The sequence below is a fragment of the Mustela nigripes genome, chromosome 2, assembly GCF_022355385.1.
Source record: "Mustela nigripes isolate SB6536 chromosome 2, MUSNIG.SB6536, whole genome shotgun sequence".
NCBI classification, from domain to species: domain Eukaryota; kingdom Metazoa; phylum Chordata; class Mammalia; order Carnivora; family Mustelidae; genus Mustela; species Mustela nigripes.
The window spans coordinates 111,647,362-111,670,226 of record NC_081558.1 but is presented as its reverse complement, the minus strand read 5'-3'; the positions used below and the strand labels follow the sequence as shown (position 1 = coordinate 111,670,226).

At 37.8% G+C, this 22,865-nt stretch overlaps 1 protein-coding gene across 4 annotated transcripts in view; it reads left to right on the top strand.

Moving 5' to 3' along the window:
* Window positions 1-22,865, top strand: part of SENP2 (SUMO specific peptidase 2) — a 36,435-nt gene that overhangs the window by 3,413 nt on the left and 10,157 nt on the right. For 2 of the 4 annotated variants that reach the window (XM_059391347.1, XM_059391348.1), the window contains exons 3-13: window positions 4,002-4,135; window positions 4,537-4,603; window positions 6,738-6,828; window positions 11,561-11,729; window positions 13,756-13,859; window positions 15,170-15,264; window positions 15,694-15,745; window positions 16,622-16,688; window positions 18,282-18,458; window positions 19,830-19,961; window positions 21,642-21,845. In XM_059391347.1, the coding sequence (XP_059247330.1) occupies window positions 4,002-4,135; window positions 4,537-4,603; window positions 6,738-6,828; window positions 11,561-11,729; window positions 13,756-13,859; window positions 15,170-15,264; window positions 15,694-15,745; window positions 16,622-16,688; window positions 18,282-18,458; window positions 19,830-19,961; window positions 21,642-21,845 (1,292 nt within the window). Of the gene's footprint in view, window positions 1-4,001; window positions 4,136-4,536; window positions 4,604-6,737; window positions 6,829-11,560; window positions 11,730-13,755; window positions 13,860-15,169; window positions 15,265-15,693; window positions 15,746-16,621; window positions 16,689-18,281; window positions 18,459-19,829; window positions 19,962-21,641; window positions 21,846-22,865 lie in introns of those variants that run through there. The other 2 variants (XM_059391351.1, XM_059391349.1) reach the window with 2 other exon arrangements.

The window sequence follows — 22,865 nt, the reverse complement described above, 5'->3', positions numbered from 1 at the left end:
GATATCAGCAGAGCAATAGGAAGGGAAAGCATTCTAGGCAGAGGGAACAGTATGGGAGAGTTGTGCAATTCAGGAATCAGTGAATAGAACTCGGGAAAAGTTGGAGAGAGAGAAGGGTATCAAATTAAGAGGATTTTGAATGCCAGATTCATACTAAATTCATTAGGACAGTATTTCCCAAAGCACAGGGTAGATACTAGTTCAGGAAATGATTTTAGGGGATACAGCATTTCATAGCATTAAGTAGCATGTGAATTATGTTGTATCCTTATCATTTGTTTTTAATTTTCTGATTATTTCAAGTAGAAAAATCTTGATTTAACGCTATGTTAATGTATGTTTTTGATACTCATCTACTACCTGTGACTCTCCCTTCTGTTAACAGGCCACCTAAAACTTACATTGTTTCATTTCTTTACATTTATAGTAGTGATATAAAGTTACCTTTCAGATACATTTGCTTAGCAAAAAATATGAGTCAATTTTGAACAAAAATGTAAATAAATAACAGCAGGTCGATGGTGGTTACATCTGAAACTCATGTAGCATTTTGTGTCAGCTGTCCTTCAATCAAAACAAAGTGAGAAAAACAAAAAGAACTTTGAAGGTGGTATTACAGAAGGTTCCTGAAATAAAAATGGTGATCATCTATTTCATGGGCTTCCTTCCATGTTAAAGACCCGTCCCTCCATGATTTCCATGAAATATGTATTATATGTATTATATATATTAATATATATATATATATATATACACACCATATATTCACACATATATATATGTGTTATAATTTTCTGAATGGATACTATAGAAAGGAACCTAAGGCAAGGAACAAGCGGCAGGTAGCAGAGTTTGTAAAGGTCTACAGGAGTGCATCTGATAGACCTCTCTGTGATTATGCCTCTTAAGCACTTGAAATGGGGCCAGTGTGACTGAGGACCTAGATTTAATTTTAATTAAATATAAACTTAGGTGACTACTTGTGGCCACTGGCAGCTATGTTGGGCAATACTACTCTCTTGTTTGCTTTTGAGAGGAAGAAACAAAAGGAGGGTAGAAGGAAAAGGAAGACCTTAGAATCGCAGACTCATGATCTTAGAGATGAAAGGAATTTTAAGAGAGCTAACTTAGTCTATTGTGAGGAAAGTAAGGTGGTCTTATCCCCATTTTACAGATGAAGCAGGCCAGCCTGTCTTCCTTCCCACATTCCTCCTCCCCCTTACTCTTCTTCCCTCTCTCGCCTCCTCCCCCTCTTCTTCCTCCTCCTCTTCCTTTTTTGAGTTACTGAAATCTTTTTGGCATAATCTCAAAGAATACCTAGATTTTAGGAAAAAATATTACAATACTTCTTAGCATCCACTATTTAAGTCTTTAGTTATTAGGAATACCACATGCCCCCTGGGGTCTGGATAACAGTCTGTGGGTCAAGCACCAATCTCTAAAGCTCTTATTCTTCCTCTTAAGAGAGTACAGCCCAATATAGGTGATAACCCTCAACATTACTAGAGGGATAACCTGGAATTCTCTAAATCTTAAAATGAGAAACAAGTAATTTGCAAACTTTGATACTTTTACCTATTCTCTGGTTACAGATTACTTCACATTGCATTCTGCTTACTTAGCTATCACATCCTCCCTGTTAAGTTATTCCCCTATTTTTTAATTTCTGTTTTATATCATTTTACGTTCTGGAGTGCTTGTTGTTTTAAAGCCACCATTTCAGTTTCAGGCTTTTTTTTTCCCGCTAAAGCACAATGTGGATAAAATGATAGTCTCTTTCTCTCAAACTAGTGCTTTAAAGCCCTTAATTGGGAAATAGAAAGGAAATTGTAGAGAACCAGTCAGCAGCGTAGGAAATGAGAAAAGGGTAGTGTCATAAAAGGAGGAAGTGTGGCAAGCACTGAAATCTACCCCTCCCCCTTATTTACCTTATTTACTTACTTACTAATTTTGTAATTTTTATTTCTGGTGGCAGGGAAGGGTGCATCAGTTCTAACACGTCTTCTCTCTCTTTTTTTTTTTTTAAATTTTTAAAATTTTCATTTTTAATTTAAAAAAATTTTTTTAAATTTAATTTTATGTTTTCAGTGTTCCAAGATTCATTGTTTATGCACCACACTCAGTGTTCCATGCAATATGTGCCCTCCTTAGTACCCATCACCAGGCTCACCTATCCCCTACCCCTCTCCCTTCTAAAGCCCTCAGTTTGTTTCTCAGAGTCCCAGTCTCTCATGGTTCGTCTCCCCCTCCAATTTCCCCCAATTCACTTTTCCTTTCCTTCTCCTAATGTCCTCCATGTTACTCCTTATGCTCCACAAGTAAGTGAAACCATATGATAATTGACTCTCTCTGCTTGACTTATTTCACTCAGCATAATCTCCTCCAGTCCCATCCATGTTGACACAAAAGTTGGGTTTTCATGCTTTCTGATGGAGGCATAATACTCCATTGTATATATGGACCATATCTTCTTTATCCATTTATCTGTTGAAGGGCATCTTGGCTCTTTGCACAATTTGGTGACTGTGGCCATTGCTGCTATGAACATTGGGGTACATATGGCCCTTCTTTTCACTACATCTGTATCTTTGGGGTAAATACCTAGTAGTGTAATTGCAGGGTCATAGGGTAGCTCTATTTTTAATTTTTTGAGGAATCTCCACACTGTTTTCTGAAGTGGCTGCACCAATTTGCATTCCCGCCAATACTGTAAGAGTGTTTCCCTGTCTCCACATCCTCTCCAACACTTGTTGTTTACTGTCTTGTTGATTTTGGCCATTCTAACTGGTGTAAGATGGTATCTCAATGTGGTTTTGATTTGAATCTCCCTGATGGCTAATGATGATGAACATTTTTTCATGTGTTTGTTAGCCATTTGTATGTCTTCTTTAAAGAAGTGTCTGTTCATGTCTTCTGCCCATTTTTTAACATGGCTATCTCTAACATACCTTCTCAGTAGAGGGATAGCCTTATTTCATCATAGATGTTTATAGCTGCATATTTTATACTTCGCTAATTCTACCTTGGAGTAGCCAGTGTATAATAGGCACTTAGTAAATGGTTATTTAGGAGTGCATTGTTACCTGCCTAGGAAGTAAGGACAAATGAGTGAGTAAATTATAGTGCTTCCTGTCAGATTCTGCCATACTTAGTGTCTGTGTGCTGCAGGCTATGCCCCTGTCTCTTTGGTTTATTTATTTTATATATTCTGAACTCATTGCTAGAACTCATTGCTTACAAGTTGTCATTTCAGGGCATTTCTTTATGAATCAGTATGTGATTTGCTAAAGTGATGATTTCATGTTTTTTTAGCATCCAGAAGAGACACCTTATTGAAAAACAAAAATCACAGGATTCCTGGCAAGCTCAGTTGGTAGGGCATGCAACTCTTGAACTTGGTTCCTGAGTTCAGACCCCACGTTGGGTCTAGAGCTTACTTTAAAAAACCAAGCAAGCAAGCAAGCAAGCAAACAAAAACAGGGGCACCTGACTGGCTTTGTTGGTAAAGTATGTGACTCTTTCCTCTGCCCCACCCTGAGAGGGAGGGAGAGAATGCGCCTGAGAGGGCGGGAGTGGAAGGGGCAGAGGAAGAGAGAGAATCTGAAGTGGGCTCCACCGCCAGCATGGAGCTCAGTGCAGGGCTTGATCTTAAAATCCTGAGATCATGACATGAGCTGAAATCAGAAGTTGGAAGCTTAACCCATGGAGCCAACCAGGTGCCCTGCATGTGACTCTTGATCTCAGGGTCATAGGTTCAAGTTCCACGTTGGGTGTGGAGCCTACCTAAAATAAAACAACCCCCAAATCCCAGAATCACCATACTGGAAATCTAGTTATTCAGATAGGAGACAAATTACTTTTATGGATACCTTCTTATTTCAGTGATTGAAAATAGGACTTCTAATAGAGATTGAGAGAGGCCTTTTCTAAAATATAATCTTATTTTTTTGCTAGAAGTTTGTTACTCTATATGTATGTATAATCTATATTATATTGTCTAGATTATTTCATTCACCAAGTCAAAACCAGTCTCTACAATGCTGCCAGCTTATTGGGATTCCCATTCCAGCTGACCACAAAACCCATGGTAACTTCTGCTTGTAATGGAACACGGAATGTGGCCCCTTCAGGAGAGGTCAGTGGGGATAGTGTTACATTGGGGCTACTGATCTTTGTACTCTATCATTAAAGTTAAAATTCAGAAATATTCTTTTTAGGAATTTAGTGGAATGACATTTCTTTCCAGAAATATTGATGTCTTTATTGGCCTTGATATAAAGGCCAAGAAAAAATATTTATAAAGAGCCCAATTACTAATACATCTGCTTTTCTTGTATAAGTATATGTAAAGAACCTGAAATTGTTATTTTATACATAATTTTGTGAGTCTTTACCAATTAAACTTTTGGTCTTACTGATAATGTTTCTTCTGTGAGCTAGTGAAAGAATCACCAATAGAGTGATTTTTTAAATATTAAAAACTTACTTAAATTCTAAAATTGAGATACTACAGAGGTGATTCTATTTGATTTTAAGGTATTTTCGAACTCTTCATCTTGTGAACTGACAGGTTCTGGATCCTGGAACAACATGCTGAAACTGGGTGAGGTGGTCAAAAATCTTTCTGCTTTCCTATACCTTTTTCTGCCTCTGTTTTCTGAGTTTTGAGAATATGAAAGGAAAACAAACACTGATTTGGGTTGGGATAAGAGCACAGACATATTCTGTCTACCTTCTAAAAATTATTGGATAGTTTTCTTTTAGAATTGTCATGGAATTTATTATTTGTGTTTTCTATTTGTATTGTCAGTGTCCTTAATATGACTTGGTTCAGAGTTCATTCATTAAAAAAACAAATAAAAACATTTCCTGAGAGCTTACTCAGTGTCAGTCATGTGTTAGGTTATCAAGAATAACAAAAGGACAAAATAATACATAAAACCTTTCATAACACAGAAGACATTGGGAGATGGAGAGAAGTGACTTGGGGGAAATCAGAGAGGGAGACAAACCATGAGAGACTGTGGACTCTGAGAAACAAACTGAGGGTTTTGGAGGAGTGGGGGCGGGGTTGGGTGAGCCTGGTGGTGGGTATTAAGGAGGGCACGTTTTGCATGGAGCACTGGGTATGGTGCATAAACAGTGAATTTTGGAACAGTGAAAAGAGATGAAAAAAGCAAAACAAAACAAATAATGATAAAACCCTGTCTTTGAAGGATATCATCTGATTGGGGAGCAACTTTAGGTTTCCAGTTTTCATAGTTTATGGATTAGGAACCTCCATGTCATTCTTGGAGCCCAAACTTGAATTGTTTATTGTACATAACTGTATAAAATTCTATCATGGGGAAGAACAGGAAGAATCCAGAAAACAGTTATTGTACATAATTGTATAAAATTCTATCATGGGGAAAAACAGGAAGAATCCAGAATCCTGATAATGGCTGAGATCTATGTCACACAGCCTATAAAGTTTGAGATAAAGGGATAAGAGCTCTTAGAAAAGTTGTGGGTTCAGGAGTCAAAGTGGAAGAAACTAAGGAGGTGATAAAAACCTTACAGTAGTAAGTTTCCTTCTCAAGCTTTTTAAGTAAGGTATTTCTGGTGGCAGAGAAGAGCAAAGGGGAGTAAATGCATACCCCTGAGTCTGAGAATCTAGTTCCAAAGGACCTGGAACAAAGATAATACTTTTTTGGAGTCTTTCATTTCATTTTAAAAGTTAATACAAATTAGATTTTATAATCTATTCACATTGTTTGAATATGTATATGTTAAACATTATTATTAAAATGGACATATGGAAGGGATGGTATGTTTGTCTTGTGACTTAGGCATCAGCACTGTCTTTCTGTGCGTTCGTGTAGCCTTGTCAGAGAAGCACAGGTATTCTGGGGACAGGTTTCTTGTATAAAGAAGTCTACAGTCTCCTTCCGTCTTTCTCCCCTTTGCCCCAGAAAAAGGAAAAAAAAAAAGAAGTCTACAGTCTCTTACTTGAAATCCTTGAAGATGTGTTGGGGAATTTAGAATTTTTCATATTTTCAATATATTGTCTTTTTTGAATATTGTTTTAAAAAAGTCCCATTAGAATTGAACATTGGTTCAAATCAGGTTTTGCAAACAAAGGAATTCAGGTCAGTTTAAGTTCTGCTGCCACAGACTTAATGAAAAATCTTTCAGTTTTAGATCTCTTTACATTTTGGAGTCCTCAGAGGCTCCTTGGCTGTGCAGTAGCTGCATCAGTAAATGTGACTGATGAGAGTTTGGTTACCCTTTTATAAAGTCTTTTATAAAGTCCAGTAACCATCTCACAAGTGCTTGAGGCTTCTGGTGAAATGTGGTAACATATAGCAGGTTTTTGTTTAAAAATACTTCTGTTTTCTTGGGAAAAAGAAATGATTTGAACAACTCACTCAATTTGGGTAGATTACATGGAGTTTGTAATCATTGAGTCCCTCCTGCTTTTTGATGGTCCCAGACAGGGACACTATAAAAGCTTACATGTGAATTTTTATCGTCCCTCTGAGATCAAAGAGAAACAAAGTTCTATTGCTTTTTCTTCAACTTTTAACACTTTGTGCTGCATCTCTGTATGGTAATGGCATTTGAAAGGATAAGATATTTAGTTCTATAATGTAGACTGTTCACAGATTTTCTAATGCAAACTGCTTACAGGTTTGGGGTCTGTGTGTGTGTGTGTGTATGTGTGTTTTATAATTACAAATGCATTTTTAAAATAGGTAATAAATCTCCTAACGGAATAAGTGACTATCCAAAGATCAGAGTGACTGTAACCCGAGATCAGCCCCGCAGAGTCCTGCCTTCCTTTGGGTAAGTGTTAAATCCTGCCTTGTTGTAAATGGAAACTAAGCACTTATTAGGTGCTCTCTCTTAGGCATTCCCACTTTTGTTCTGTTATGTAAGCTTGTTAAGTAAGTAGTCTGAGGTTATTAACTTCTCAGATATCTTACAGCTATTGAGAGATTTGAATTCAGGTGTGTGTTACTTTCTCTGCATAACAGCCTATGCTTATAGCATCTGATTTTGAAAACTTTTAAAAAAAATATTTGCTCACTTCTAAACTTTATTTTTTTTTCAAGAATTTTATTTATTTGAGAGAGAGAAAGAGAGCATAAGCAGTGGGAAGGGGCAGAGAGGGAGGGTGAGGGAGAATATCTCCAGCAGACTTCATGCTGATTGTGGAGCCCCAGATGGGGCTCAGTCCCATGACCCTGGGATCACAACTGGGACCGAAACCATGAGTTGGACACTTAACTGACTGAGCCACAGGCGCCCCTAAGCTTTGTTTTTTTCATTAAGTTTTTTATTTTAATTCCATTATAGTTAGCATACGGTATTATCTTAGTTTCAGGTATATAATCTAGTGATTAAACAATTCTACACATTACTGAGTGTTCATCATGCTAAGTGTATTCTTCATCCGCAATACCTGTTTTACCCATACCCCTACCCAACTTCCCTAAACTTTATTTTTTCCCTAAACTTTATTTTTTGAAGTATAATATGCATATGGAAAATGTAAAAACCATGATGAATTTTCATATACTGAACACATCAATTTTGTGTACTGTTCTTCTTTTATTTTTTTTAATTTTTTAATTTTTTAAAAGATTTTATTTATTTATTTGACAGAGAGAAATTACAAGTACACTGAGAGGCAGACAGAGAGAGAGAGAAGGAAGCAGGCTCCCTGCTGAGCAGAGAGCCCGATGCGGGACTCGATCCCAGGACCCCGAGATCATGACCCAAGCCGAAGGCAGCAGCCCAACCCACTGAGCCACCCAGGCGCCCCTGTTCTTCTTTTAGTAGTGATTTTCTTTTCCTTTCTGTGTTCTCACATTCTAGAATTTCTATTGTTTGGATATTATTTTTCTAATTTTTCTCTATATTGATCTGATTGATCTAAATTTTGTATGTATTCTCTTCTTTTGTTGTTCTCCTTTCCCCTAAAAAAGAAATCTTTTACTGATTTTTCTTTCTTTTTTTTTTTTGATGTCATAGTTTTTTTTTTTAAATTTTTTATTTTTTTATAAACATGTATTTTTATCCCCAGGGGTACAGGTCTGTGAATCGCCAGGTTTACATACTTCACAGCACTCACCAAAGCACATACCCTCCCCAATGTCCATAACCCCACCCCCACCTCTCCCCACCCCCCCCCCCCCCTTTTACTCTCTGTTTTTTTTTTTTTTTTTTTTTTTTTAAAGATTTTTTTTATTTATTTTACAGAGAGAGATCACAAGTAGGCAGAGAGGCAGGCAGAGAGAGAGAGAGGAGGAAGCAGGCTCCCGCTGAGCAGAGAGCCCGATGCGGGACTCGATCCCAGGACCCTGAGATCATGACCTGAGCCGAAGGCAGCGGCTTAACCCACTGAGCCACCCAGGCGCCCAACCCTCAGTTTGTTTTGTAAGATTAAGAGTCACTTATGGTTTGTCTCCCTTGATGTCATAGTTTTTAAGTCAGAAGAGTCCTCCTACTCCTTCCTCTTACGGTTTTTTTCCTTGTTCTAAGAATCTTATTCTTATTAAAAGAGGCAAAAAAATGATCTGCCTGGCTGATTCAGTTGGTGGAGCATGTGACTCTTGATCTCGGGGTTTGTGGTTCGAGACCCCTCTTGGACAGAGATTACTTTAAAAAAAAAAAAAAAGGTAGCGCCTGAGTGGCTTAATGGGTTAAAGCCTCTGCATTCGGCTCAGGTCATGATCACAGGGTTCTGGGATTGAGCCCTGCATTGCGCTCTCTTCTCATCAGGGAGACTGCTTCCTCCCTCTCTCTCTGCCTACTTGTGATCTCTGTCAAATTAATAAAATCTTAAAAAAAAAAAAAGCAAATATGGATGCCATATCTTTTCTTACCTCTCTAGAACTGTTAATTTATTTTAAAATTTCTTCGTCTCCTTATTTTGTTTCCTCTGAATTCCTTTCCCCACTTTGGTTTATTTTGGTCTTTTCTTTCATATTAGAGTCTTTTGTTGTTGTTGTTGAGCTATAATATATTAATTTCGACATAATGATTTGATGTTTGCATATATTATTGAAAGGATTACTGTAAGAAGTTTAGTTAATGTCTATCACCATATAGAATTACAATTTTTTTCTTGTGATGAGAACTTTAAAGATCTGCTCTTTCAGTAACTTCCAAATATACAACATGATAGTATTAAGTGTAGTCACCATGGTGTGCATTATATCCCATGACTTACTGATTCGATAACTGGAGGTTTGTACCTATGTTTCGCTTTATTTGCGTTTTTGATTCCACATATAAGTGAATCATATTTGTCTTTGTCTTACTTCATTTAACAGCATACCCTCAGGGTCCATCTGTGTTTTTCCAAATGGCAGGATTTCCTTCTTTTTTATGGTTGAATAACATTTCATTTCAATGTGTATTTTCTCTATCCACTCATCTATTGATGGACATTTATCTTGTTTCCATGTCTTGGCTGTGGTAAATAATGCTTAGGTGAACATGGGGATGATGTTATCTTTCAGTATTAGAGTCTTTGTTCAAATATCTGGTAATGTTTGGCCCTCCATTCCTGTTTAAGAATGAGACAACTGAAAAGCAGCCTCTTTGGAGTTGGATAAATAGCAGATTGTAGGGCTAAGAGAGAAAGTATGAACAAGTATCATTTTGTTATTTCTTGTTTAATTCCATTAGAGTTAGAGGATACGCTATAGCATATTTCAGTTCTTTAGAATGTGTTAATATCTGTTTTATGTCCTAGAATATGGTCTGTCTGGGTTATGTTCAGCATGCACTTGAAAAGAATATGTATTCTGCTGGTGGTGGTGGAAATGTTCTATAATTGCCACACAAGTCAAGTTGGCTGATGATGTTTTACAGGTCTTACTGATTTTCTATTTTTTTGTTGATTGATAAATGAGGAGTGTTGATATTTTATACTATAATTATGGATTTGTCTATTTCTCCATTTAGTTATGTCAGTATTGTCTTCATGTATTTAAAACTCTGCAAATGAGTACATTTGACCCAGATTCATCAGTTGTTACGATTTTCCATATTTGCTTCATGCTCTGTCATATATACCTGAATTTTTTTCTGAAACATTTGAGTCTCTTAGACTCATGTCCCTTTAATCACAAGTGCATGAGTGGGTTTATTTCTTTTTTTTTTTATAAGAGATTTTTTAAAAAAAGATTTTATTTATTTGTTTGACAGAGATCACAAGTAGGCAGAGAGGCGGGGGGGCGGGGAGCAGGCTCCCTGCTGAGCAGAGAGCCTGATGTGGGGCTCGATCCCAGGACCCTGGTATCATAACCTGAGCCGAAGGCAGAGGCTTTAACCCACTGAGCCACCCAGGCGCCCCTGAGTGTGTTTATTTCTTAAATGTGAGGACGTTCACTTACATAATCATAGATAAGCAAAATCAGAAAATTTAGCATGATACAATACTCTTATGTAATCTCATTTAAATTTTTCCATTATAGAGATGATTTTTTTCTGGTCCAGGATTCAGTGCAGGATCATGTAGTACATTTAATTTTCATGTCTTTTTGGTCTCCTTTAATCTGGAACAGTTCCCTAGCCTTTCTTTATCTTTGATGGCATGGATATTTTTAAAGAGGAGAATGTATTTCTTTCGTAGAATGTTCTCTAATTTTGTCTGATGTTTACTCATTACTTTTTCAAGATTAAGCAGTTGTTTGCTTTGTTTGTTTTGGTAAAAATACTACATTGGTGGTTTAACCTTTTGAAAACATTGCATCAGGGGTGCCTGGGTGGCTCAGTCGTTAAGTGTCTACCTTCAGCTCAGGTCATGATCCCTGGGTCCTGGCTTTGAGCCCCCATTGGGCTCCCTGCTCTGTGGGGGGCCTGCTTCTCCCTCTCCTACTTCCCCTGCTTGTGTTCCTCTCTGGCTCTCTCTGTCTCTGTCAAATAAATGAAATCGTAAAAAAAAAAAAAAAAATCACATCAAGGTGGGTAAGACACCAGTTTGACACATTATTGGTAAGTGCAGGAAAGGCAGGCTCTGTCAGCAGCAACAAGGCCTAGGTGGGGGCTTCATGGCTTCCGTTTCTTTAATGGTTATTAATGTAGCATTCAGGAGATAATTACTGAGTGCCATTTGGCCTAGATTCTGTACTAGGATACAATAGTGAAAGGATGTTATCTCTGTTTTCGTGGAATTTAAAGTTTAGTGTGGGTTGTACACATTAAATAATGACACCAGTAATTAATTCCAGTGGTACCAGGTGACTAAAGGAAAAGTGAGCACCAGAGGAGGGTGTGTGTCACAGGAGAGCTAAATCCAGGGTTGGACAGTTGGGCACGAAGAAGAAGGCAGAGGCTTTCGTGTGGCAGTCCTGGTGACCGCAGACAGACATTCCATAGTGGAGGGGGTGCCCTCTGGTTTAGAGATAGATTTAACTTTTGTGAATGGCAGGTAGTTGTCTGATTTGACAAGAGCAGGCTTAACCTAGGACAGATAGCTTAATCACAGGATGGTCTGGGAGCTTACATTTCAGCAATTTAAGGAGTTTCTTGGTAACTTCTTTTCTTTTTTTCTGTCTCACAGTTTTACTTTGAACTCAGAGGGGTATAACAGAAGACCAGGTGGCCGTCGTCATAGCAAAGGCCCTTCAGAGAGTTCCTTAACCTGGAAGTCTCAGGAACAGGTTGTAACAGAGATGATTTCTGAAGAGGGTGGCAAGGGTCTGAGGCGTCCCCACTGTACTGTGGAGGAGGTAAGCCCTTTTAGCTGAAAAAATAGTTTAAAATAGTTAAAAATACAGTTTTAAAAATAGTTTTTAAATAGTTTAAAAGATAGTTTATGAATTTTCCAGGGAATCAGTAATAAGTGTACTGGGATACAGAGTTCAAAAGGGATGGAAAGGTGTCCAGTGACTGTAAATTTCCCAGTCTCCCTTCCAGTACCTGACCCTACGACCCTGTCTGATGGTTAACAAGTCACCACTGATACACTTATATGTACCCTTCTGGAGATACTGTATAAATACATAATTCATCAATTTTCAGATTTTTTTTCACCATAGGACAAAAAAAGTCCTAGCATGGTCTCTCCCATGCTAGGGAGAGAGAAGTTTCTGATCCTTTGGGCGTTTGAATTCTTCTACTAACTTGTTTCTTTTATAAGGCATAACTGTGACTGCGTAAGAGAAGTAAACAGTGAACATGCCCACTTTTCCCTTTTCAGGGCACTTAGTGTGATATCTTCATCACCAGTCTTCTTTTTACTTCTCTCCTGAGATCTTTGCTTATTCTAGGAGAATTTAGAATTGTTCCTGTGCTTGGTATTTCCCAGGACCATCACCTATTGCAGTTTGCCAGATGGTTTTCTGAGCCATTTAGTTTCGTTGGTCAAAGAGTTATTGGAGGTCCAGGTTTTGTGCTCGTTGTCAGCAATTCAAAAATTGAATAAAATGTGGTCTTTGTCCCCTAGGAGCTTGTACCTAAATAGTTGTAATCAACAGAGGCAAGCAGAGAGAGGAATAGATTGAAGTAGGCTTCAGTATCTCTTATTTTTTTATTTTTTTTTTTTTAGATTTTATTTATTTATTTGACAGACAGAGATTACAAGTAAGCAGAGAGGCAGGCAGAGAGAGAGAGAGAGAGAGCGCGGGGAAGCAGGCTCCCTGCCGAGTAGAGAGCCCGATGCGGGGCTCGATCCCAGGACCCTGAGATCATGACCTGAGCCGAAGGCAGAGGCTTTAACCCACTGAGCCATCCAGGTGCCCCGGCTTCAGTATCTCTTAGATGAGAAATCAGAGATGGTGCTGAGCAAAAATATAGGGTATATACAGGATATATTCTAGAAATATTAAAGGTAATATTAGCAAGTCCATGTTCATTGGGTAAGGATAATATAAAGTTAGAAGAGGCTGAGTCTCAGATTTCAGTCTTGGATAAATATGTGTCACTGGCAAAGATACCCTATGTGTTTAGTGGGAAGATGATGACTTTAGGTTTGGACATTGTTTAAAGTGCCTGTGAAACATTCAAGAAGACCTGTCTCATAGACCCTTGGATATAGGTGATGGGAGAAATGAGAAGAAGGCAGGGTTAGAGATACATTTCTGAATCTTCTGTATATTGGTGTTTGATAAATCAGGGGAGCTAGAGAGATACTTAGGGAGAGAATGTAGTGTGAGAGAAGAGATAATGGGCAGACCATTGGCATTTGAGGGCAGGCAGAAGAAATAATTGGCAGTGGAGATGGAGAAGATCAGAAGTCAGGAGTGTATTGTCTAGGAAGGCAAAGGGAGGTCAGCAGGGTGAGGTGTTGGAGAGAGAGAGGTCAAGTGACATAAGGGCTGAGGAAGTGTCTGCTTGCTCTGGCAGTGGAAGTCATTGGTGACCCTGATGAGACCAGATCCATTTTGGAACCTGAATGTTCTGAATACGCAGGTGGATTATTTCTGTTGAGTTTTTTGTGGTTGACATAAACTGTCAAAACCCCAGATGCCATCAGAGTCTAGCAGATAACATAAATGAGTGGGGTGGGCTGGAGTGAGTGGCCCATCTAAGGAAAATAGCCCTACCCAGCTCCAGATTGGCCATTCAGTTTTCTGAAAGAGGGCAGATTTTTAGATCTTTCTTTTCAAATTTATAAAGTTGGTAATTCAAGAAATTTAAAAAGTGCTGGCAAATAAAACACATCTGTGGGCTGCATTTGACCTCTTGGTCTCTGTTTATGATTTAATGATAGCTTTAATGTGTTAAAACTTAAATGACATCCTTTCTTTTATTTAGGGTGTTCAAAAAGAGGAAAGAGAGAAATACCGAAGGTTATTGGAGCGACTTAAAGAAGGTGGTCATGGAAACTCTGTTCCTCCGGTAGCTCCTACTTACCACAGGTAAAAATGAGCTAACAAAGTAAATGCTTTGCCATACATCTTTTTCCTTATTTTTGGAGAGGGGATTGACAAGAAAGGCTTTGTTGAAAAAAAGAGGTTTACATTGAGAGAACTAGCCTTATAATTTGCCTCAATGGTGTATCTAGTGATAAGATATAGAGAGCACAGTGGTTTTACAAAATAGATTTTTCTGTTAGCTTTAGGATCTTTTGCTCACATGAACTCTTGAAACTCTGATATAGAAAAGTAGAATTATAGGTGGAAATCAAGTTCTGAGGGAGCAGAGTTTTTTCAACCTCTTCAGCATACACATTTCCCTTAGTCTCTTGTCTTTTTCTGTCTCTTTCCCCCTCCTTCTCCTTTCCTGCCCAGTTCTCCCTCTCTCCCACCCCTAGCCTTTCTCTCTGATACACACACAGTTTCTGTGGCATGTCGGCGAATGCATTTTTGCATGATTGGTCCTCCACATTAAAAGTAAGATTAAAGTCGCCCCAGGTTATAGAAGGTTTTCTTCATAAGACTTCTTGTTAAATATTCTAATGCTTTGGGCAAAAGATGACAGTAGCAGAAGGAGCTGATATCTGGCCTTATATTCACCTGTAAAAAAGGGACAAAAAATATGTGAGTACAAGATTGAGGCACACAGGAGAATTCTAACAAGTGGTATGAGAATACATGGCGGGGGTTGGAGGATCCTGGAAATTATGTAATGGCAAGTTGAAGGTAAAAGTCACAAGGCTGTCTAGCTTGTTGAATGTACAAATAGCAAAAGATTATTTGTCTAGGAATTTTAACTTTTGTTGAGTTTTTTTTTTTTTTCTTTTTTTCTTTTGTTTTAATTCGTTTACTCAGGTAGAATGTTAATATTTTCTCTGTTTTGACTGGAAGCAATATGCTTCACGGGCTTTTGCTCCTGTCATCTTGGCAAAATCCTCAGACTATTTTGCTGTTTATATTCCTGGTTTTATTGTATTGTTTTAGGATCTATTTCATTATGTCATTTTAAATATTTCATCTTTCAACTTGAGTTTTGTCATACTGAGGTTGTTTGGTTGAGATGGTGCTGGGGATTGAGAACATCTAATTTTACCAACATTTAAACTGGAGGTTAGGGTAACTTGACTAAAATACTAGCATCAGGCTTATACTCCTTGTATCCCAGTCCCAGATGGTGCTATGTTGCATCCTCTCCTAATTTGATGTTCCAGGGTAATCAGTAAGCCTGTTTCTAGGAACTTGTCAGATGGAGATAATATTTATGGTAGACTTTCCTTTTGTATCTGACCTTCTTTACTTTTTGTGTTCCTAAGCTCTCAAAGAAGTCAGATGGACACATTAAAGACCAAAGGCTGGGGGGACGAGCAAAGTCACGGAGTCAGAACAACTCAGTTTGTTCCAAAACAATGTGAGTTCCCAGATCTAGCCCTATCTCCGTATATTGACTTTAGTTCATGTGCACATGAAATTGAGAAATGACATCCTAGTGAAAGATGGCGTATCAAAGTTTGAAACATTGTGAGACCCCAGGGCTTTGACTTGGGCTTATCCAGTATATGTAGTTTAGTAAAAAGGCCATTTCAGGACAAAGTAGATTCATAAGATAACTCTTAGTTATTATTCCTAGCTTCTACCTAGCAAGTATTTTGTGAGCCTAAAATTAGTTTCTTAATATTTATTTTATTAATGTCTTTATATTTCTCCACTAGCTATTCACTGAATGGCACTAAATGATAAGTAAATGTCTTGATACTTTGGAAACTGCGTAAGTTGAAATTCCAGCTGTATTATTGATTAAAGAGGGAAACATTCAATCTTTTCTTTATCATCTTCACAGACAGAGTTGTTGAAACAAGGGGACCTTTATGCTCAGTGAGAACTGAGAAGAGGTACATGGTTCAGTTCATTCTAAGTTTTCTTTTGATCCATTATTTTCTTCATAAGCTATATTGGTAAATAATTATGTCTAAAGAATTCTGAATTCTCCTTAGCTCTGGTAGCTGGTCAGCAAAAATGGGTACACGGGTTGCTGTTGTGTTAGATGCCCACCCTAGCTCGGAGGGTGCCCTTATGCCCTGGGCATTAGGGGTTGGGAGATGCAGATGCTACTTGGATAGGTGTGTGGTTGTAGTGGGTATCTGTAGACATTAGCACCCCTAGTATAAGAACAGTGAAAGTAGTTCTGTGTGCCTTTAGGATTTTGGATGATAGTTATAGCAGAGTTTGGGGTAAGCTATGGCCTTTGTCCAAATCTGATCCACCTGCCTATTTTTTTAAGTAAAGCTTTATTAGAACACATTCATGATGATTCATTTATATACTGTTTGGCTGTTTTTAATCTCTGATGGAAGTTGAGAAGATGTGACAAAACCTGTAAGATTTGGGGCACCTGGCTGACTCAGTCTGTAGAGCATGTGACTCTTGATCTTGGGTTCCTTAGAGTCATGACTTTGGGCCCCCCCATATTCGACATACCAGTTACTTAAAAAGAAAAAAACAACACCAACAACAACAAAAAAAAACCCATAAGATTTGCTAAACCCAAAATATTTATTCTCTGACCCTTTTCAAAAAAAAAACTTAGCTGACCCTTGGTTTAGAGGACTAGATAAAAAAATTTAAAAATTATTAAAAAAAAAAAAAAGAGGACTAGATAAACTCAAGGTGGTTTTTGTTGACAAGTTATTAACTCTTATTTCTAAAATTAGTCTCATGTGTGCCAGTTAAAATTATCCAGCTTATACTCTTCCAATATTTTTCCTCAGGTGTTGTTCAAAGGGGAAAATTTCTGATACAGAAAGGACAGTTGGAATCAGACTTGAAAATGAAGGTGTAAGTGGAAACTCTAGTTAAATTTTATGTTGTTTTACTCTTTCACCTGACCTGTGTTAAAATGTTGGCGTTCATGAAAAGAAAGATGAAAAATATTACTTTGATTTCTAATTTGATTGTTTTCTCTGAAAAAGCAGCAGGGATTGAAGATGTATATACAACTTTTGGCTTCCTTCTGAATTCCCAGATTTTTACCTCTGTATAGTAGCCACTGTTTTTGTAAGAGAGACCAACTTGTCTCCATCCCAACCCTTATCTGTAGTACCTGGCTTCTTTTGGAGAATTTTAAAAAACCATATGGTTTTAGGAAAGATATGTTCAGTACCTTTTGAGAGTCAAGAACTCAGATTTATTTCAAAATTTAGCAGTCTTATGCTTAATTGGATTTTACATTTTTCGGTGTAAGTACTGGAATAAAAAGTGTTCTGTGGTCTCCATAACAATACCAACATTTTAAATAATAGGAGAGTGTTTTGCTAAACAGTCTGTAACCAAAAGAAATACATTTCTAAACTAAAGGCAAACTTGAGGTTTTAGATTATTTCACATTTTAGATACATAGAAATATCAAAATTTAGGGTGCTGCTTTATGTGAAGTACCTCTTTAATCAGATTTTTCTTCTCCCATTAGACTGCTCTGTAGGTTGAGTGTAGGTCTCCGAACATCCCTGTTCCCAGTCATTTGGATTGAAGCCTTCTATATAGAGTTACTGTTTTTCGCCTGTGGAACACCAGCTGCGAAAGGGTGGAAATTATGGCTGAGAGAGCACAGAGAGGGAGTATATTTGGAACCAGGCTAAAGACTACCTGGTGCTTCTCTCTGTGCCAAACCTGAAGGCTCTGCTGTCTGGGGCCATCAGCTGCTGGTTTCCTAGGACCAGGATCCCTGGCCGTGAACTAGAGAGAAGAGTACTGGCTCGGCCTCTGGAGACTAGTGTGGTTCTCGTCTGAAGCTCTCTTGCTAACTCAGTTTCTTAATTTTAAAAGTTGGGCTACTAGATGTCTTAAATTAACTATTGAAGGTCACATAGGGTCACAATAAGGAAGGATATTGTCAGAGTTTCTGGAATGCTGGCAGAGTTCTATTTGCTGACCTGAATGGTGCTTATATATGTGTTCATTTTACAAAGATCAGGTGGTACGTAAATGTGTGTACATTTTTCTGTAGTAAGTAATTCCTTTAAAAAAATGAAATGGATCAAGTTTACTTATTATAAGGATAGTAGTACTTTATTCCAAGTGATCGGATTTTGGGTCATAGGTTTTGCTTTTTTAAAACACTTCAAAATGTCTTATAACCATCTTACTTTTCATTGGCCTAAGAGAATTGAAAATACTTTTCTTGCTGCCTACAGGGAGAATGATGAGTGTTCTGTTTCATGGTTTATAATTGAGGTGTCCTGTGAGCCTTAGGTTTCGAGCATTTTTGTTCCTCTTGCAGGGACAGGCAGATAGACAAAATCTCCTTCCCTTACTTGGGAGATTCGCTAAATCTCTCAGGACAATGGCACTGTTCTATGTTTCATGTATTATGTGTGTTTATATGTGTAAATACCAAACATGTCAATAGAATATAGACACTTTTTTGATCAGAGGAGGGGACACCAGCTGGAACCTGACCTATCCGAAGAGGTGTCAGCCCGACTCCGCCTGGGCAGTGGGAGCAATGGCTTACTCAGGAGGAAAATGTCAATACTTGAGACAAAAGAAAAACATTGCTCAGGCAAAGAGAGGGATAAAAGGATGGATGATCTTCTTGAACTTACAGAGGTATTGTTTCTTGTGTTGATCAGAATAAGAGGCATGTTTTTAAATGACTTTAGTTACCAAGAATTGAACACATTTTATTTTGAGGAGTTTCTCCAGGCTAGGGACAAGTGTATGAGAGAAATCAGATCCAGTCACTGGCTACATTGATCATTAGTGATCTGTGAAAGTGGCCTAAGGGATCAGATTAATGTTCAGCAAATGTGAGTAGACATATTTGTCACATATATTGGAATATTATGGGTTCTTTGCAGATTTTTCTTCAAATATTTTGGGTTTTATAGTATGGGTTTGGCATTAGGAATGAGTTCATTGCATTTTTAAAAAAGTGATTCTTGTTTACTAAAATGTCCCTTTCATTGATTATTGGATTTGAAAATAGTGAAAACTTACTTGAAACACCAAGGAAATGAAGGTAGTTAAAAATTCTCATTTTAGTATATGTGCTGCCGAAGAGTGAGCCTATATCTTGGCTCCTTTTCCAGTGTTGTGTTAGTAGGTGGTAATCAGTCAGTCCTATGCAGTGAGAACCTGTGGAGCACTTACTATATATTGGACATGGAAGTGGAGAGATCCATAAAACGGCACAATTGTGAGCAGTGAAGGAAGCAGGATTTAAAGTACTTAAATGAAACTAATTTCTGTTGGGTTTATAGATTCATCTCAGTAGCTTAAATATGCATTTATCTGCATAATTCTTCAGAATAATGAAGCTATCTATTCAATGAGGACTCAGTTGGTAGACCAGAGTTTCTCCCTGTTTGCTTATTCCCTTCATGTCCAAACTGTATAGTATGATCTCCAAGGGGTTCTAATTCTATTACTTTGATGATTTTAAATAAAAGGTTAGTAGGTAAATAAAGAAATGTGAAAATATTTAAAGAGTATTGTGAAAATACTTAAAGAGTATTGGGAGAGGAGCAAAGGCTGGAAAGTTAGACACCCCGGGTTCCATGCTAGGCTCTTCCTTTTAGTAACTGTCTGACTTTGAGCACATGACCTAAGTTCTCTGAGCTTCCCTGCTTCTATAAAATGGTAATAATACTTTCCCCACAAGCAAGGATTACTGATGTGCTTCAAGGGTCTGGTACCATGTTTGGCTCATAGTGCTCAATAAAGGATAGTGGGATAATTGAAACTATACTTTAAATGTAAATATTATTATCAAATTACTGTTTCCAGAAGCTGGTAATTGAACTAATTCTTTGTAAAGAATTTCATCTCTACTGTACAAAGCAAAGTACAGTAAAGTACAGTGCAAAGTACAGTAAAACTGCTTTGTACTATAGAGATGAAAAACTTGTTTTAGCCTCAGACTCTTGAAATCTGATTGTGGTTCTATTTAAAATACAACCTCTGGACTTTCTAATTCAGGACATGGAAAGGGAAATCAGTAATGCCCTAGGTCATGGCCCACAGGATGAGGTCCTAAGTAGCGCTTTTAAGCTGCGAATCACTCGAGGTGACATCCAGACCTTGAAGAACTATCACTGGCTCAATGATGAAGTAAGTTGTTTTTTTTCCCCCCAATTCTATCATTATGCTTAACCATTTGCCATCTATAGCCAGAGCGATTTCTATGTGATTGTAAGGGGTTGGGAAAGCAGCTTCTAGTTTCATTTAAAACAGAAACATCTCAAATGTTAAAATAGTGGTCTGTTCTGATTCTTTGCTGCCTTTTTTTTTTTTTTTTAAAGATTTTATTTATTTATTTGACAGAGAGAAATCACAAGTAGGCAGAGAGGCAGGCAGAGAGAGAGAGAGGAGGAAGCAGGCTCCCTGCTGAGCAGAGAGCCCGACGAGGGACTTGATCCCAGGACCCTGAGATCATGACCTGAGCCGAAGGCAGCGGCTTAACCACTGAGCCACCCAGGCGCCCTTCTTTGCTGCCTTTGATTGGCCATGTTTTCCTCTTCTGCATGGGTGCTTTGTTTCATCCCCCACTTTATTTACTAGTAGTCTTCAGTGACTTCTTTTTTTTTTTTTTTTTTACGAATTTATTTATTTGTTTTTAAGTAAGCTCTGTGCCCAACGTGGGGTTTGAACTCACAAGCCCGAGATCAAGAGTCAGTCACATGCTTTGCTGACTCCGCCAGCCAGGCACCTCTTCAGTGACATTTTTATAACCTTGGGTGTAGTTGATGAATAGAAAGAAGCAGCAGGTGATACTTAGTTTAGAGGAATTCTTACAAGAGCCTTTTAATTTTTCCAATAGTAAAGGGATAGATTGATCACTATGCATACATGTGTCTATAAAATGTGTCTTTTTCTTGGAGTGATAACTATAAAAATTTGCCAAACTGTCATCTTGTATCCTTACATAGTTAGCTAGAACAAGCTCTTAGTTCTTGCATGTATTTTAGCTGGTCCTTTCTCTAACTCCCCAAAGTCCCTGCATTTTACCTCTTTGCCTTCCTTCCTATTCCCCACCCCAGACTAATGACATATAAACACATTCTTATTTTTGTTTTACATTGTAAATGTTACATATTTATTATAGAAAATTTGGAAAGTACAGGAAAAGTAAAAGAAAAATACCATTCAAAAGTGCCACCACTCAAAAATAAACAAAATACTAATATTTGGGTGTATTTTCTTCCAGTTAATATTTTTTATATATAGTAAAATTTATAAATAGTAAAATTCAATTCTAGTTAGTATTTCTGCATATTTTTTTCATGTGATGAAGTTATGTACACCTTTTCATTATTGAAGACTTTCTCCTTGACTTCCTTGGCTCTTTTACTCACATGCTTCAAAAGTACAATTTTAGGGACACCTGGGTGGCTCAGTTGGTTAAGCAGCTGCCTTCGGCTCAGGTCATGATCCCATCGTCCTGGGATCGAGTCTCACATCGGGCTCCTTGCTCCGCAGGGAGCCTGCTTCTCCCTCTGACTCTGCCTGCCACTCTGTCTGCCTGTGCTCGCTCTCACTCTCTCTCTCTGACTAAATAAATTTAAAAAAAAAAAAAAAAAAAGGACAATTTTACTCCTTAAGCCCTCCCATTTTGCATTCATTATCTTTTATTTTCCTTATTCTGCTGTAAACAGTCCCTTCATCCCCATTTCTAGTACCTTCCTTTCCTGGAGCTTCTTACTTTCTAACTCATCCTAATTTAGTTAGGTAGAAATTTAGTTTTGGTAATGTACTTGCCATGTTCTGACGCTTATTCCCTTGGTATTACAGGTCATTAATTTTTACATGAATCTTCTGGTGGAAAGAAACAAAAAGCAAGGGTATCCAGCACTTCATGCATTCAGTACTTTTTTCTATCCCAAATTAAAGTCTGGTGGTTACCAGGCAGTGAAAAGATGGACCAAAGGGGTCAATCTCTTTGAACAGGAACTTATTCTGGTGCCTATTCATCGGAAGGTACATTGGAGCCTGGTGGTGAGTTGAGAGGGTTAATTGTTGGAGTCTGTATAATGGCTGTTTTCTTGAATAAGGAAGACTACCCTTTTCTGTCCAATTAAAAATCCGTTAGTATATATAAAGGCGTAGAGTCCCTTCTTGGTTCTTGAGTTGAACAACTTAGAAAGCTATATGGCAATTAGCTGAATTTAAATTTAAAGAATAGTACGGGGGCACCTGGGTGGCTCAGTGGTTAAAGCCTCTGCCTTTGGCTTGGGTCATGGTCCTGGGGTCCTGGGATTGAGCCCCGCATCAGGCTCTCTGCTCAGCAGGGAGCCTGCTTCCTCCTCTCTCTCTGCCTACTTGTGATCTTTGTCTGTCAAATAAATAAATAAATAATCTACAAAAAAAGAATAGCGTGAAAAAAATATAAAAAATTAAATCATAATCACACACACACAAAGCTAGATGGCATACAGGAAAACAGCAAAGAGTTTTAGTACACATATGAGTTCTTTATTTGATTTCTTTAGTTTTGTTTATAAGATGGTACCATTTTATTATAGAAAAGTAAAGGTATAAAGAAAAAAAACAAGAACAAAAAAATCTCATCACTTTGAGAAGATGACTAATGTTTTTCTGGTTAAGTTTCTAGGCTTTTCCCTGGGACTGGAAGTATATAATTTTATAGAATGAAACTTATATATCATGATATGATATTTTATTAAAAAATGTGTCTTAGAGGGGCGCCTGGGTGGCTCAGTGGGTTAAAGCCTCTGACTTCGGCTCAGGTCATGATCCTGGGGTTCTGGGATTGAGCCCCGCATTGGGCTCTCTGCTCAGCAGGGAGCCTGCTTCCTCCTCTCTCTCTGCCTGCCTCTCTGCCTAGTTGTGATCTCTGTCTGTCAAATAAATAAATAAAATATTAAAAAAAATAAAATTAAAAAAATGTGTCTTAGTAATATATTTATGTTGATACTTGTATTGACTTTTTAAAAGATGCTCTTCCTTTTAGAAATAAAATTCTGTTTTGGTTAAGATGTTTCTGGATGTTGTATT